At 29.6% G+C, this 14,020-nt stretch overlaps 1 protein-coding gene across 2 annotated transcripts in view; it reads left to right on the top strand.

Annotated features, from left to right (window-relative positions):
* LOC130445161 (uncharacterized) overlaps positions 1-13,697 on the top strand; it is an 86,404-nt gene extending 72,707 nt beyond the window's left edge. For both annotated transcript variants that reach the window (XM_056780687.1, XM_056780688.1), the window contains 3 exons: positions 7,068-7,306; positions 11,914-12,036; positions 12,634-13,697. In XM_056780687.1, coding sequence (XP_056636665.1) covers positions 7,151-7,306; positions 11,914-12,036; positions 12,634-12,978 — 624 coding nt within the window. In that variant the 5' untranslated portion in view covers positions 7,068-7,150 and the 3' untranslated portion in view covers positions 12,979-13,697. The remainder of the gene's footprint in view (positions 1-7,067; positions 7,307-11,913; positions 12,037-12,633) is intronic.
* Positions 13,698-14,020: the final 323 nt, after the last annotated feature.

Here is a 14,020-nt window from a genome sequence, read left to right as displayed (position 1 = left end):
TTTACATTTTTGGCATTTTGCAAAAAACTGTAATGAAAATTTTAGCCTCTGAATGGGCAGATAACATCAACGAAAGAAAATAAAAAGGATGGAAATTGTAATTAATTAAATCAAATGGAGGAATTTGACACATTCGTACATTATATTTCAAAATCCTGTGAGTGATAAGACAAATTAAGTCAGTGGAAAATAATAAAGAAAAATCAAATGTTTGTTACTAGAATAAAAAAAAATCACTCGCCTTTTTAAATTCGTAAAAACAGTGTTGCCAGGCATTTAATTTTTCTTTTTATCTAATATATAATCTTAATTATATGAATTGATGTACAATGTTGCCAATTTGCAAATTTGGTCAAGAATGCCCAAAAAATTTACATTTTGCTAATTCCAAATCTTGAAAAATATGACTTAGAAATCGTATCTGTGTTTTGTATATTAGGAAAACCCTCGTTATTAAATTTTCTTTATAGCTTTCCATAAAATATTAAAAATATAATTTGTTTTAGAATTTTAACAATAATTTCGTCATATCTCCTTTTCAATTATTAAAAAAAAAATTATCTAAACTCTCTAAAACTTATATCGTCAAAATTTAGATTTTGTTCAAAACAGTGTCTATTTCAAAAACGTATTAACAGTGTTGTCAGGTTTTAAATTTTTCTAAAAATTACTTGAGAATACTATTTAGAAGGACCAATTTTGATAAACTTATTTGAATTTACATTTTTGGCATTTTGCAAAAAACTGTAATGAAAATTTTAGCCTCTGAATGGGCAGATAACATCAACGAAAGAAAATAAAAAGGATGGAAATTGTAATTAATTAAATCAAATGGAGGAATTTGACACATTCGTACATTATATTTCAAAATCCTGTGAGTGATAAGACAAATTAAGTCAGTGGAAAATAATAAAGAAAAATCAAATGTTTGTTACTAGAATAAAAAAAAATCACTCGCCTTTTTAAATTCGTAAAAACAGTGTTGCCAGGCATTTAATTTTTCTTTTTATCTAATATATAATCTTAATTATATGAATTGATGTACAATGTTGCCAATTTGCAAATTTGGTTAAGAATGCCCAAAAAATTTACATTTTGCTAATTCCAAATCTTGAAAAATATGACTTAGAAATCGTATCTGTGTTTTGTACATTAGGAAAACCCTCGTTATTAAATTTTCTTTATAGCTTTCCATAAAATATTAAAAATATAATTTGTTTTAGAATTTTAACAATAATTTCGTCATATCTCCTTTTCAATTATTAAAAAAAATTTTATCTAAACTCTCTAAAACTTATATCGTCAAAATTTAGATTTTGTTCAAAACAGTGTCTATTTCAAAAACGTATTAACAGTGTTGTCAGGTTTTTAATTTTTCTAAAAATTACTTGAGAATACTATTTAGAAGGACCAATTTTGATAAACTTATTTGAATTTACATTTTTGGCATTTTGCAAAAAACTGTAATGAAAATTTTAGCCTCTGAATGGGCAGATAACATCAACGAAAGAAAATAAAAAGGATGGAAATTGTAATTAATTAAATCAAATGGAGGAATTTGACACATTCGTACATTATATTTCAAAATCCTGTGAGTGATAAGACAAATTAAGTCAGTGGAAAATAATAAAGAAAAATCAAATGTTTGTTACTAGAATAAAAAAAAATCACTCGCCTTTTTAAATTCGTAAAAACAGTGTTGCCAGGCATTTAATTTTTCTTTTTATCTAATATATAATCTTAATTATATGAATTGATGTACAATGTTGCCAATTTGCAAATTTGGTCAAGAATGCCCAAAAAATTTACATTTTGCTAATTCCAAATCTTGAAAAATATGACTTAGAAATCGTATCTGTGTTTTGTATATTAGGAAAACCCTCGTTATTAAATTTTCTTTATAGCTTTCCATAAAATATTAAAAATATAATTTGTTTTAGAATTTTAACAATAATTTCGTCATATCTCCTTTTCAATTATTAAAAAAAAATTTATCTAAACTCTCTAAAACTTATATCGTCAAAATTTAGATTTTGTTCAAAACAGTGTCTATTTCAAAAACGTATTAACAGTGTTGTCAGGTTTTTAATTTTTCTAAAAATTACTTGAGAATACTATTTAGAAGGACCAATTTTGATAAACTTATTTGAATTTACATTTTTGGCATTTTGCAAAAAACTGTAATGAAAATTTTAGCCTCTGAATGGGCAGATAACATCAACGAAAGAAAATAAAAAGGATGGAAATTGTAATTAATTAAATCAAATGGAGGAATTTGACACATTCGTACATTATATTTCAAAATCCTGTGAGTGATAAGACAAATTAAGTCAGTGGAAAATAATAAAGAAAAATCAAATGTTTGTTACTAGAATAAAAAAAAATCACTCGCCTTTTTAAATTCGTAAAAACAGTGTTGCCAGGCATTTAATTTTTCTTTTTATCTAATATATAATCTTAATTATATGAATTGATGTACAATGTTGCCAATTTGCAAATTTGGTCAAGAATGCCCAAAAAATTTACATTTTGCTAATTCCAAATCTTGAAAAATATGACTTAGAAATCGTATCTGTGTTTTGTATATTAGGAAAACCCTCGTTATTAAATTTTCTTTATAGCTTTCCATAAAATATTAAAAATATAATTTGTTTTAGAATTTTAACAATAATTTCGTCATATCTCCTTTTCAATTATTAAAAAAAAATTTATCTAAACTCTCTAAAACTTATATCGTCAAAATTTAGATTTTGTTCAAAACAGTGTCTATTTCAAAAACGTATTAACAGTGTTGTCAGGTTTTTAATTTTTCTAAAAATTACTTGAGAATACTATTTAGAAGGACCAATTTTGATAAACTTATTTGAATTTACATTTTTGGCATTTTGCAAAAAACTGTAATGAAAATTTTAGCCTCTGAATGGGCAGATAACATCAACGAAAGAAAATAAAAAGGATGGAAATTGTAATTAATTAAATCAAATGGAGGAATTTGACACATTCGTACATTATATTTCAAAATCCTGTGAGTGATAAGACAAATTAAGTCAGTGGAAAATAATAAAGAAAAATCAAATGTTAGTTACTAGAATAAAACGAAAAAAAAATCATTCGCCTTTTTAAATTCGTAAAAACAGTGTTGCCAGGCATTTAATTTTTCTTTTTATCTAATATATAATCTTAATTACATGATTTGATGTACAATATTGCCAGTTTGCAAATTTGGTCCAAATCTTGGAAAATATGACTTAGAAATCGTATCTGTGTTTCCAATTTTATTATTAACAGTGTTCTCAGGCTCTAAATTTTTCTAAAAATTACTTATAGAATACGATTTATGGAAAAAAATTTCGATGATCAAAACTATTTTTGACCTAATTTACGAAAGTAATTATACGAATTGAATTTTTTCTTTGTCATTATTGCCAGTTCTTAAATTTTGTTAAAAATTCCCGTATAATTTAGTTTTTCTTTATAACCTCTTATAAAAAACTTAAAAATATGATCAAACATTTCCAAACTCATACTCTTATTATTAAACTATAGATTTTTCTTAAAAATTGAGCAAAATATTCAATTTTTTTAACTTTGTATCAACAGTCTTGTCAGGTTTCATTTTTTACTTAAAAAATACAAGAATTTAAGGGAAACAAATTTCATTTTTGACTTCATACCCATACGTATTTCTATGAATTGAAAATTTTCTCTGACATTATTGCCATTTTTCAAAATTTTGTCATGAATTCTCTTAAAATCTATTTTTTCTTCTCGATTCCCCCTAGAAAAGTAAAATCTCCAAAACTCATATTCTTTTCGGCAATTTTTAGATTCGAATCGAAATGTTGTTGTTGTCGTTGAATTTTCTTTGAAAATCACTTTTTTTATGTAAAACAAAAACATACTTTCGAGCTAAAATTACAAAGGTACACAATTATATAAATCTCTGACATTGTTGTCAGTTTGCAAATTTGGCAAAGATTTCCCTCATAATTTACTTTTCCTATTTTTCTTGTACATTGTTGTCAGCTTTTAAATTTTGTCCTCTATAATTCACTTTTTTTTAATAAAAAAAAAATGGAAAATATGACTAAACAAAATTTGTTTTTTGAAAAACTACTCGAAATATTAGTTTATTTACAATGTTGTCAGCACTTGAAAGTTTTCTTGAAAGTAACTGAAAATTATTAGGACATAATTCAACGTATATTTTCAAAAGTAATTTTTTTTTCGAATTTCTCTTAATTTAAATAAAAGATAGAAATTCAAAATTTTCTTATTAGCATTGTTGCCTTCAATCAATTTCAAGCAAAACAAATTTATTGGATTTCTTTTAGTTTTCATGAATTTTTGCGCGTTTTTATCACCAATTTGATATGAATAACGAGACTTTTTATATTCGTTTTGGATTGATAATTAATTAGACAGCAGTCATTGCTTAAACCGAATCAGTTGATCGAGAAATTACTTCATATCCATATAGTCCATATATTATGTAATTATTAGTGTAATGGCACTTGGATTGGCTGTCAAATCCGTGTCATTTTACAGATTTGGTTCCCAGTAGATTTTACGTGATTACAGACTATGTAAAATTGCTTACTGGCGAGAGATGTCGCTCAAATGTTGTAGTGATTGCCAAATTTATAATAATAATTACCAAAATAAAAGTTAACTGTTTATAAACATTGTATCGGAAGGCTGAAATGAGTTACTCTACTTTCTATCACAATAAAAAAAAATATTATATTTATTTATACAGTTGAACATATCTCAAAAGTTTTTTTCCAAAGCCTGAACCGCTGTGAGCGCAATTAAAAGAATACCAGGCATTGAAGACGATCTAAACGGTAATAGCCAATATTATTTCTTTTTTTTTTTTTTGAGAAACAACCGTTTATAACCGTAAGTTTGTTACCTATGACCACAAAAAACATAATTAAATTAACCATTACTATTTCTGCGTTGGTAGTCTCGATCTAAAATTATTTTTATTTTATTCGTCCACCTGTGTTTCTTTACCCATTAGTTAGTTTTTTCTTACAATTATAATTTTACAAAAATGCAGTAAATAGTTGAGAATGATACATTGATTAGTGTAATTATCGACCATTTAACAAATCCTGCAGTCATAGCTCATTCTAGTCTCTCTTTAAGACAACAATAAATAGACCGAGTTTCCTACACCTGATCTTTATATATACTGTTTTCTTGCGTTATTTAGACGTAAGAATGTATTTAAGGACAAGTCGGATTATTTGCAATTTACGAGGAATTTCATCAGTCATTCTCACTGCAACAATTTTTTTACGGGGTTTCTTAACGCGCGCAAACGGTTTTATTTTCTTCGCTATTCTCATTTTTAATACTAATATTATAATTTGCACGTTCATCGATCCCATGGTACACTACGAAGACGGTCCCGGAAGTACCTTAGCTGACTTAGAGATGGCGAGACGACGAAGATCGTCGAATGAAAAATGTTTGTAGATTAAGTTTTCAATTTGAAATTTTGACCCAAAAAACGATGTTTCGATTCTCGTTCTAGATAAACGAAAAGTTACAGTCCTCATGTTCCTTCTAAAGATGATTTGAAATAGGTGAAAAAATCGAGTTTGAGGATTTCGTTTCGTGCTTGGAAATCCTAGTCAGGATAATTGGACGAATTCAAAAAATTACAGTAGTTTCATCGTTCCTTAATAAGTGTGCAAAATTTCTAATTAGATTAGATCCAAAGATTCTGTTACAAACATACGAAGCTAATGAACTCGTTTTGAAGAAGACAACAAATCAAAATAGATTAAAAGAAATAACAAGATATAAAAGCAGAAAATAAGAAGATGCGGTCTGGAAGGAAGTTATTCAATATGATTAGGAAACCCCCAAAAGACGCACCAAAGAATAAATTGTGTTCTGGCAACTCGGTATTCCGGATTCTATGTATGAACTTTCTTCATCTCATTTTTGACAGTTATCAATGGATTTTAGATAACCCTTGTGAACGAACAATAAATATAATCCAGTATATTGTTAGTGACGTTAATGTTAATATCAATTTAATCGACTGTATCGTCATTCTAAAGTAATTATCAAATTTTCGCAATTTTCGTATTCGTCGCTCTGGATTTGTGCGAAATACTTGGTTAAAAAAATGATCGAGAGCAAACCGAACAAGTGTCTTAACGTATTAAAAAAGAAAAACATAAAATTTGTGTCCATCGGTCGTGTTTATACTGTCGGTGACCTGGTGACTTTGAATATTTCTCACGGTTCTTCATGATGTGTCCACAATCCTGTATATATTTAAATAGCGCTGCTGTCTTTCGACAATCTCTGAATAGCTTCGCCGACTCAACCATAATAATGATACAACACACTATGTCTTTTATGATTTTTACGAGTCGTCATAAAATAAACCACTTTTACTTAAAGGGTTTTAATATTTTGTCTTTGTTATGGAACGGTAGAGAATTCTATACTAATTCGCATGAACTACAATAATATTCGATGTTACATTTTTCCAAAATTTCAATGTACGGTTGCTCAAAATGATTCATGGTCTTCAGATCTTGGCCATTCTATTAAATTTAACAAGTGACACCAGCGGAGACGATAGAAATGCCTTGAAAACTTAATTTCGTGAAGAGCTCGGAATGAATTTGAAATTGGTTCATCACTGCACTCGAAATCTAGCCGTAGAAGCTCTAACTATTGCCGTCTCTACCACGTATCTTGTCAAATATGTAAACAATGATAGATTATAGAATATTCCTTAAACTATGTTGTATGATTTATAAAATTGTGGCCGCCCTTTGTTGTGGCAGTTCGCGTGCAATGCAGCTGCTAGGACTGGCCCTATCCTCTGTTGTATCTCAATTTTTCGCACAGTTTCAGCTGTTTTTAGAAGGCATTTGATTCAAACTAGTCACTGTTTTTAGCAATGACCATGCGACTAAAGAAGAAATTACGAAAAATTAAAAAAAAAAGGGCAAAATTATATCACTGACGTATCGTTTATTAATTATCGAAGTTTTTATTAGATATATTTATGATTTTTTTTCTTTTTTCAGGTCTTAAACACGTCCTATTAGTCTTAGTCTACCTCACGTTAATAAATCTGCCAGCATCATATACGGCGCCAATAAAAAGCAAAATGTTTGGAAAATGGTGGAACAATCCCTGCGACATAGATACATCTTTACTCCCTACAGATATTGCAGTCGATGATTTCCAAACTTGGAATATGGATGACTTAATTAACCAAGTTTATATTACTAGTTCAGAAGCAAATCGCACCAAAGAAGATTATGTAAGTATCGATTTTTTCGATTAGATACAATAACAAGAATCAATTCTGAGGATTTTTCGTGTTTCGTGTTGTCTATTTTTGTTATAAAACGTGCTTTTGTTCAAAATTAGTTTAAATAAATCTCGGAAACTTCACCTTGATTCCAGTTTCACCACTTATATATTCTACTCATAGAAAAATCGTTGATTTTGGGTTTTTTTTTGTATACGAACTGAATCAAGGCTGGTCGTTTTTCCATGAAAATTCAAACTAGGTCAAGTATAATTCGAAAAACATCATTTATGACTATAAAATGCGTATTCTTATAGTATAAATATGCATTTTCTGTTAATTTTGATATTTATACAAATGAAGTACTTTTCAAAATAAATTATAAAACATAACCATTAAATAGTAACAAATAAATACTATCAAAGTCATGATTGAGTGTATCGTGAATTCCATCCATAAAACAATTATATTTGTTATTTTAGCCTATTAGAACTTACGAAAAAGTTAAATACACAAATGAACTGTCACACTGAACTTTTTGACATTTATAAGTCAGTCAGTATATTTTGGCAAACGAAGGAGTAAGACAAGGTTTTATATAAAGTCCTAAAATCCTAGATGAGGCTATAAAAGAAATAAAAACCAGATTTAAAGGCTCTTAAGTGGGGCATTGTAAAATGGACAAAGTTACATTAAGAGAAATATGTTTCATTGATAAAAAAAAAACACTAAACCAATGTTTTGAACAGTAGCAGGAACAAAAAACATAGGTACACACAAGACGATGATCTTGAGCACAGAAACAAAGACACGGGATAAAGATTTAAACAGCAGAAAATGAGAAAAGGATTGCAAAAAGAATATTTGAAGCCAGAACAACAAGATCGAGAAATAGAGGATGGACAGAATCATAAAGGGAATAAAATATATGAGGTACTACCACAAACAAAGGACCGAGAGAATTAATAAGAATTTTGGAAGAAAGACTCGTTGAAAAATGAAAGCTTCTGGCAAATCAGATCCGCAAAATTATCCTGAGCAAGTCAACCGGTCAAATTTTACATATACTTCCCAAATGATGTAAAAAAACTCAAATATTCGTATAAATGTGCCTACTGAAGACGATATATCCGTTGTATAATACTTAGCTGATACGGGAAGCCTCAAACTGATTGTGGTGCGCGTTTTTTTTTTATAAAAAACTACACCGTATATGACAAAAAACTTTAGCAGTCCCTAAAGGTTCAATTACATCTAGATTAGTGAGGTTTACATAATTATTCCAGTCATCATTGTTGATGACTAATATATGACTACCAGTAGCAAATTCAGAATGTACAAGACCTGTGTGAGACCAGTAATGACATACTCGATAGAGATCAGTGTAGAGAACGCCATAAATAAGCATTTTTTAAGAAAAAAACGATGATCTATGATACCACGTGGGTAGAATATCAGATGACACGCAAAGAAAGAAAAACCGAATACCTTCTGACCACCTGCAAGATGGTCAAGATGGTCAAGTTGGTCTTCATCATCCCAGCTGCAGCTAGGCTACAGAGCTATCAATATTTCAAAATTTAAAACTAAACTTACATTACGATCGTTACTGCTCCATGAACGATTATTTTTTATTTGTAAATATGAATAATCAGCCACGAAAGGTGTATTTTCAATAATATTAATTGCAATCTTCGACTTATCGGACTCAAAGTTTTGAAAATTGACTTACTTCCTGTAGTGCCTCGTAAAAGCGTTGATCCGTGTTAATAAACCATTCATAATTGAAGCATTGAAGATCTGAAATGTTTGCAGTAATCCTGATATACGACCAACAAAATAATCCATTCTGAGATGTACATAATTTGCGTTATGAACAGCTGCGTTTACCATATATCCAAAATAATTGTAATTTTTGTAACTGGCGTGTTTGAATTTAAAGATAAAGAAGAAGAAGAAGTTTTTTCTGCTATAATTCAAACCAAATTGCATTATTTTGTACGAGACCCAATTTCTCAAATAGATATCAATCAAATATTATAAAATAATACGTTAAATATTAAATGCATAGAACTTATTTCTGGTTTAAGATGATTTTAACAATGTAATCATATAAAGAATCGATCATAATATATGACATATCTTGAATGAAATTATTTTAAGAAACGTATACGTCTTTTAGAAAATTAATTATTCCCCATACGTACTTTTCTATACCGTCACACGATGTCTGATTACACACTATCATATTTTTTGTCCCATTCTCTATCTTAATGCCAGGTTACTGTTGTCTTTTTCTATCGGATACAAATAACTTACGTCTTCCTTACATCCGGTAAAATGTCTTTCTACTGCCATTAATAAAATAACTATTGTTAACAGGACCGTTTTTTAAATGATGTATTTAAAATAGCGAACATGACATTCTTAAAAACAATCTGTAATTATTATATATTACTCACGAGGAAATATGAATTCATTATAATAGAAATGATCCGGAATGTATCCAAAATTGTTGCTATTATATCTTTCAGTAGTCTGATCGCAAAGCAGATCCTGCAGAGAAGGATGGAAGCACCTTTCTTCCTAAACAACAGCTTCACTTGAGCCCCAATTTCTAAACTATATATATCACGAACGATATGGAAAGCCTCAGGTGCATGGAGAAAAAAAATGCAAATCAAATAATCCTTGGACAAGCCTCACAATTCGTCTAGTGGCGTCAAAAGCTCAAAGTGCCTGATTAGCTTTTCAATGGACATCGGCCTTTGATAGTTTTAAGATGACACAAGTCTAATTGCTAATTGAGTTGTTTGCGAATACTTGAATCATTCATCTTGGCCAAAAAATGGAAATAAATCTTGAACATTTTCTTGCCATGGTCTCACTTTGGCACAGGATGAGTTTCGTGAAAATCGTCCAAAATCGACAGTGCCAGAAAAGTTTTTTCCACGTTAGATAGTGGACAACAATACCATGATTTGTGGAGCATGGATAAAAAGGGAGATCACGTAAAATAAAAAGTATTGGACATGCATTTTCGTCTACAGTCCTTCATACAGGCTCACGGTATTAATATGAGACGTTTTCTGTAATCTCGGTCGACACAACCACCCCAAAAATAATTCCCTGCTGTTTTGGTACATACAGATCGTGTGATATTCCATTTTTAAAATAGAAAAGTTCTTGTCCAGATTAAGTGTTTGACTGTCGTATAAGTTTGTTATAATTCTTTTTTGATAGTTCCGGAGAAAAATATCAATTAATTGATTCCTTTATCTACAATTCTATTTCTTTTTTACAAGCATTTAAAATAATCATTTAGGATTCCGAATTACTAAAGGATTGTAGTTTAAATCAGCCTAATGGCAATTTAACTCTCAGAATCTTTCTCTGATTGGTATTACTCTTAACCTAGTGGTTTGTAAATTGATAATTTTTAAAATTATAGTATCTTTCTACAAATTTTGGAAACCAATAATGGTATTAAGAGTTTTTCAGTTCAAAATGTACCCTTATGTTGTTTTCCACCTTTTCTTCATTTAAATCGTTCCTCTAATGTGTAATTTTGTTAATGCATCATTTTTTTGTGAAGTAATAGACAACTATGTTCAACCCGAGCTATTTGTAACCCTTATTTTCGAGTTTCGAGTGTGTAGAGGGCTGTTAGGAAATGTGTTTATATTCGGTAAAACCGGTCCTGTCTATTAGTCAATTCTTACTATCGATTTATTCGATTTATTCAAGAGGAAGTCACTGCAATTCGCTAAGCCCATTCTAGACTTCCTCTCCTAACAATCAATTTTATTTGAACGTTACAAAATTCGATATTAACAATTATATGACATGGATTGAGGTTTTATATTAGTCAGATCAAAATGGAAATGATATAAAGTTTTTTCCATTAAATGAAAATTAATTGAAGGGTAATGTAAATTGTACTGTTCCCTCTTTATGTTCGATGCGATATAAATCTGTTGAACGAAGTGGCCTCGGAAAAACTTCAACGTCTATTTGTTGAAAGTGATTTGTAGACAATTACATCAGTTTGAATAAATAAGTGATTGGTTACGGTAAGCGTTAGCCTCTGAAACTATTGCTTCAACAATCCTTTTGATAACAAACTCAATACAAATCATGATAACTAGATTGAATCGGATGTTATAACTTTTTTCAACGTTTCTGAGTATCATGGGAGTCATTACGGACCTGTGTTATTCAGTTTATGTATGTGTGAATTCATTTGGGCGAAAACTAAAGTTGATAACGGTTAAAATTACATGTTTCAACAATCGTAATTATATTTTAGTACATTTATTTAAAAGGGTAAAATACTCATAAAAGTTTACTTACTTAGCCCCACTATATTTATAAATAGTTAATTCTATGATATTTTAATAAGGATGATGGTGCATGTTTTTTTTTAATATAAAATCGTTGGAACGATTCCATTGTAAATATTTGGGGAATCCCGTAAAATACCGTAGATAATTGAAAAAATAAAAAAAAATTAACCTACGGCAATGAATTAATTTTGTTTACTTTGGCGCAGAAATAGATACTCGATGGTACTTTACATCCTTTATATTACTATAATAATCCATTTTTTTTTCCAGGCTCAGAAGACGTTTTCCAAATCTTTCGACGAACTTTTCGTAGACCGAAGTTTCGGGTGGCTACCGGCATTACCCAAACAGTATAAAGAAGAGGTTCCTGAGAATGAATTGAAATCAAAAACGGTAAGAATTTAACAATTATATTCTAATCACATTTGCGGTAGGATGTATCCCAAAATAAAAAAGTTGGGCAGTGTACGCAGTCTATCCTTTCCAAGCGTTTTGTCCACTGTTATTTCATTGTCTCGTTATTTCATCTTTCTTGCCACGTACTCAGATTTCTTTCTCTGGATCTGTTCCGAGGTATTTGGAATCGACTTTCTTTTAGTGACAACAACCTTTTCCATACTAGTGCCTCATACAAAATCATGTTGGGGAGAGCGTTGAAAATCATCGCTCTTTTGCAGCTGTTTGGTCCCACTCATGTTCGGGAGAATTCTTTAGTTTTGACATTAAATTAGTTTGTTTCTGATTAGTATTTATAGAATTTTACTGTGCGAGTTCATCATTCAAAGTGGTCTATATATGTTGGGATCTTTTTGTGGAATGAAGATGATCTTGATAGGCTCAAAGTTTTATCAGTAGATTATTCATAATGTCTTTGATTCAGGGAAAACGTCTGGTCCTGGTGCTTTACCATTTTGGATTTTTCATTACTATATCATAGGCGTTATCTCATTTATATCGAATGAAAAATTAATACTAATATTTTTATTCCAGCCAATCGAGCTCGTTAAGGAACTCTACCGTTATCTCCAGGTCTATGGTGTTGGTATCGATGTAGCCGCTAACGAAGCAACGCCTAACAGCGCCGACCAAGTCTTCTCGCAGAAGAGAGCCGAACTGAGAGCGTTGTTATGCGAATTTAACAGTTTCTTGACCGCCGTTAAAATTCTTCCTTCGTGTGATGTAACAGAATCAATAATGCCAGATCATATGAAGAGGAATTTAGATACGACAGGAAGAGATACTAGAAACTATATCGTCTACAAGGAGTATTTGAACTGTTTGGAGTACCTCGATCAAGTGCTGAAGTATTTGAAACTTCTACAATCTAACAAATAAAACAAAATGATACTACACCGTCTGATGTTTTTAAATAATTGTACTTATTATACAGAAAATATTTTTACAATATTTTACTTGATGTAATTGTTTCGAAAAAATTTCTTGGTAGCATTTGATTTTAACTATTTTGAAAATGCTACTCTTGTTATAAATAGGTAATGAATAAAATCTTGTGAAATTTTTTTAAACTATGCAGGAACGTTTTTTACGATTGACTAATGTTTTCAATAAAAATTGTTCTTAATACAAAAATTACGTATTGTAATTTTTTTTTAAATGATGATCACAAAATTCAATAAAGTCGTTTGTTGTTATTTGTACGACGAATTGTTCCTGTTTATATGAAAATTTATATAAAAATCTTGTATTGTAAGTATTCTTGTTAACACAGTTGTCCGATGTTTTTTTTTGTGAAAATTTGGCAGCTATGTAAAAAATTTCCAGTTCTTCAAAGAGACTCGCCTAACAGTGTCCAACTTTTATTTATTTTTTTTTATATATATAATATATATATATATTTGTAGTTTTATCCGAGGTATTATCTAATTAATTAATTTATTCCTATCCTAAGTTTATTTATTAATAACTTGTAAGCTGCACATATTTTATTTATTTATTTTAATATAATAAATCAACATCGATTTTTTTTTTAATTCTATGACTGAAATTTTTGAAATTGGTAATTTTTAAATATAACTGTGATATGATTGATACATAGCACTACAATAAAATTTGATTTTTCCGAATTTTTCTTTCAATTTATCCCGAATATCCTTAAAAACACAACTTCTTGCATGGAATTGACCAATTATATCATCTAATGAATCAGAAATTGATCTTAACAGGTTATTTGGTTATAGTTTTTCAAGGTCGACAAGAATTTCACTCATTTACTCCTAATTGGTCATTTTATGGCCGAGACACACCACTCCGATCCGATTTTGCTCCAAAGAACGGATCGGTGCGAGCTCTGGCGCGACACATTCGCCAGTCTCAATACAATAAAATTACGAGAGGTTCGCCAAATATTCAAAAATTT

This window comes from Diorhabda sublineata, chromosome 6 (genome assembly GCF_026230105.1).
Source record: "Diorhabda sublineata isolate icDioSubl1.1 chromosome 6, icDioSubl1.1, whole genome shotgun sequence".
NCBI classification, from domain to species: domain Eukaryota; kingdom Metazoa; phylum Arthropoda; class Insecta; order Coleoptera; family Chrysomelidae; genus Diorhabda; species Diorhabda sublineata.
This window is presented reverse-complemented; position numbering and strand designations above follow the sequence as displayed.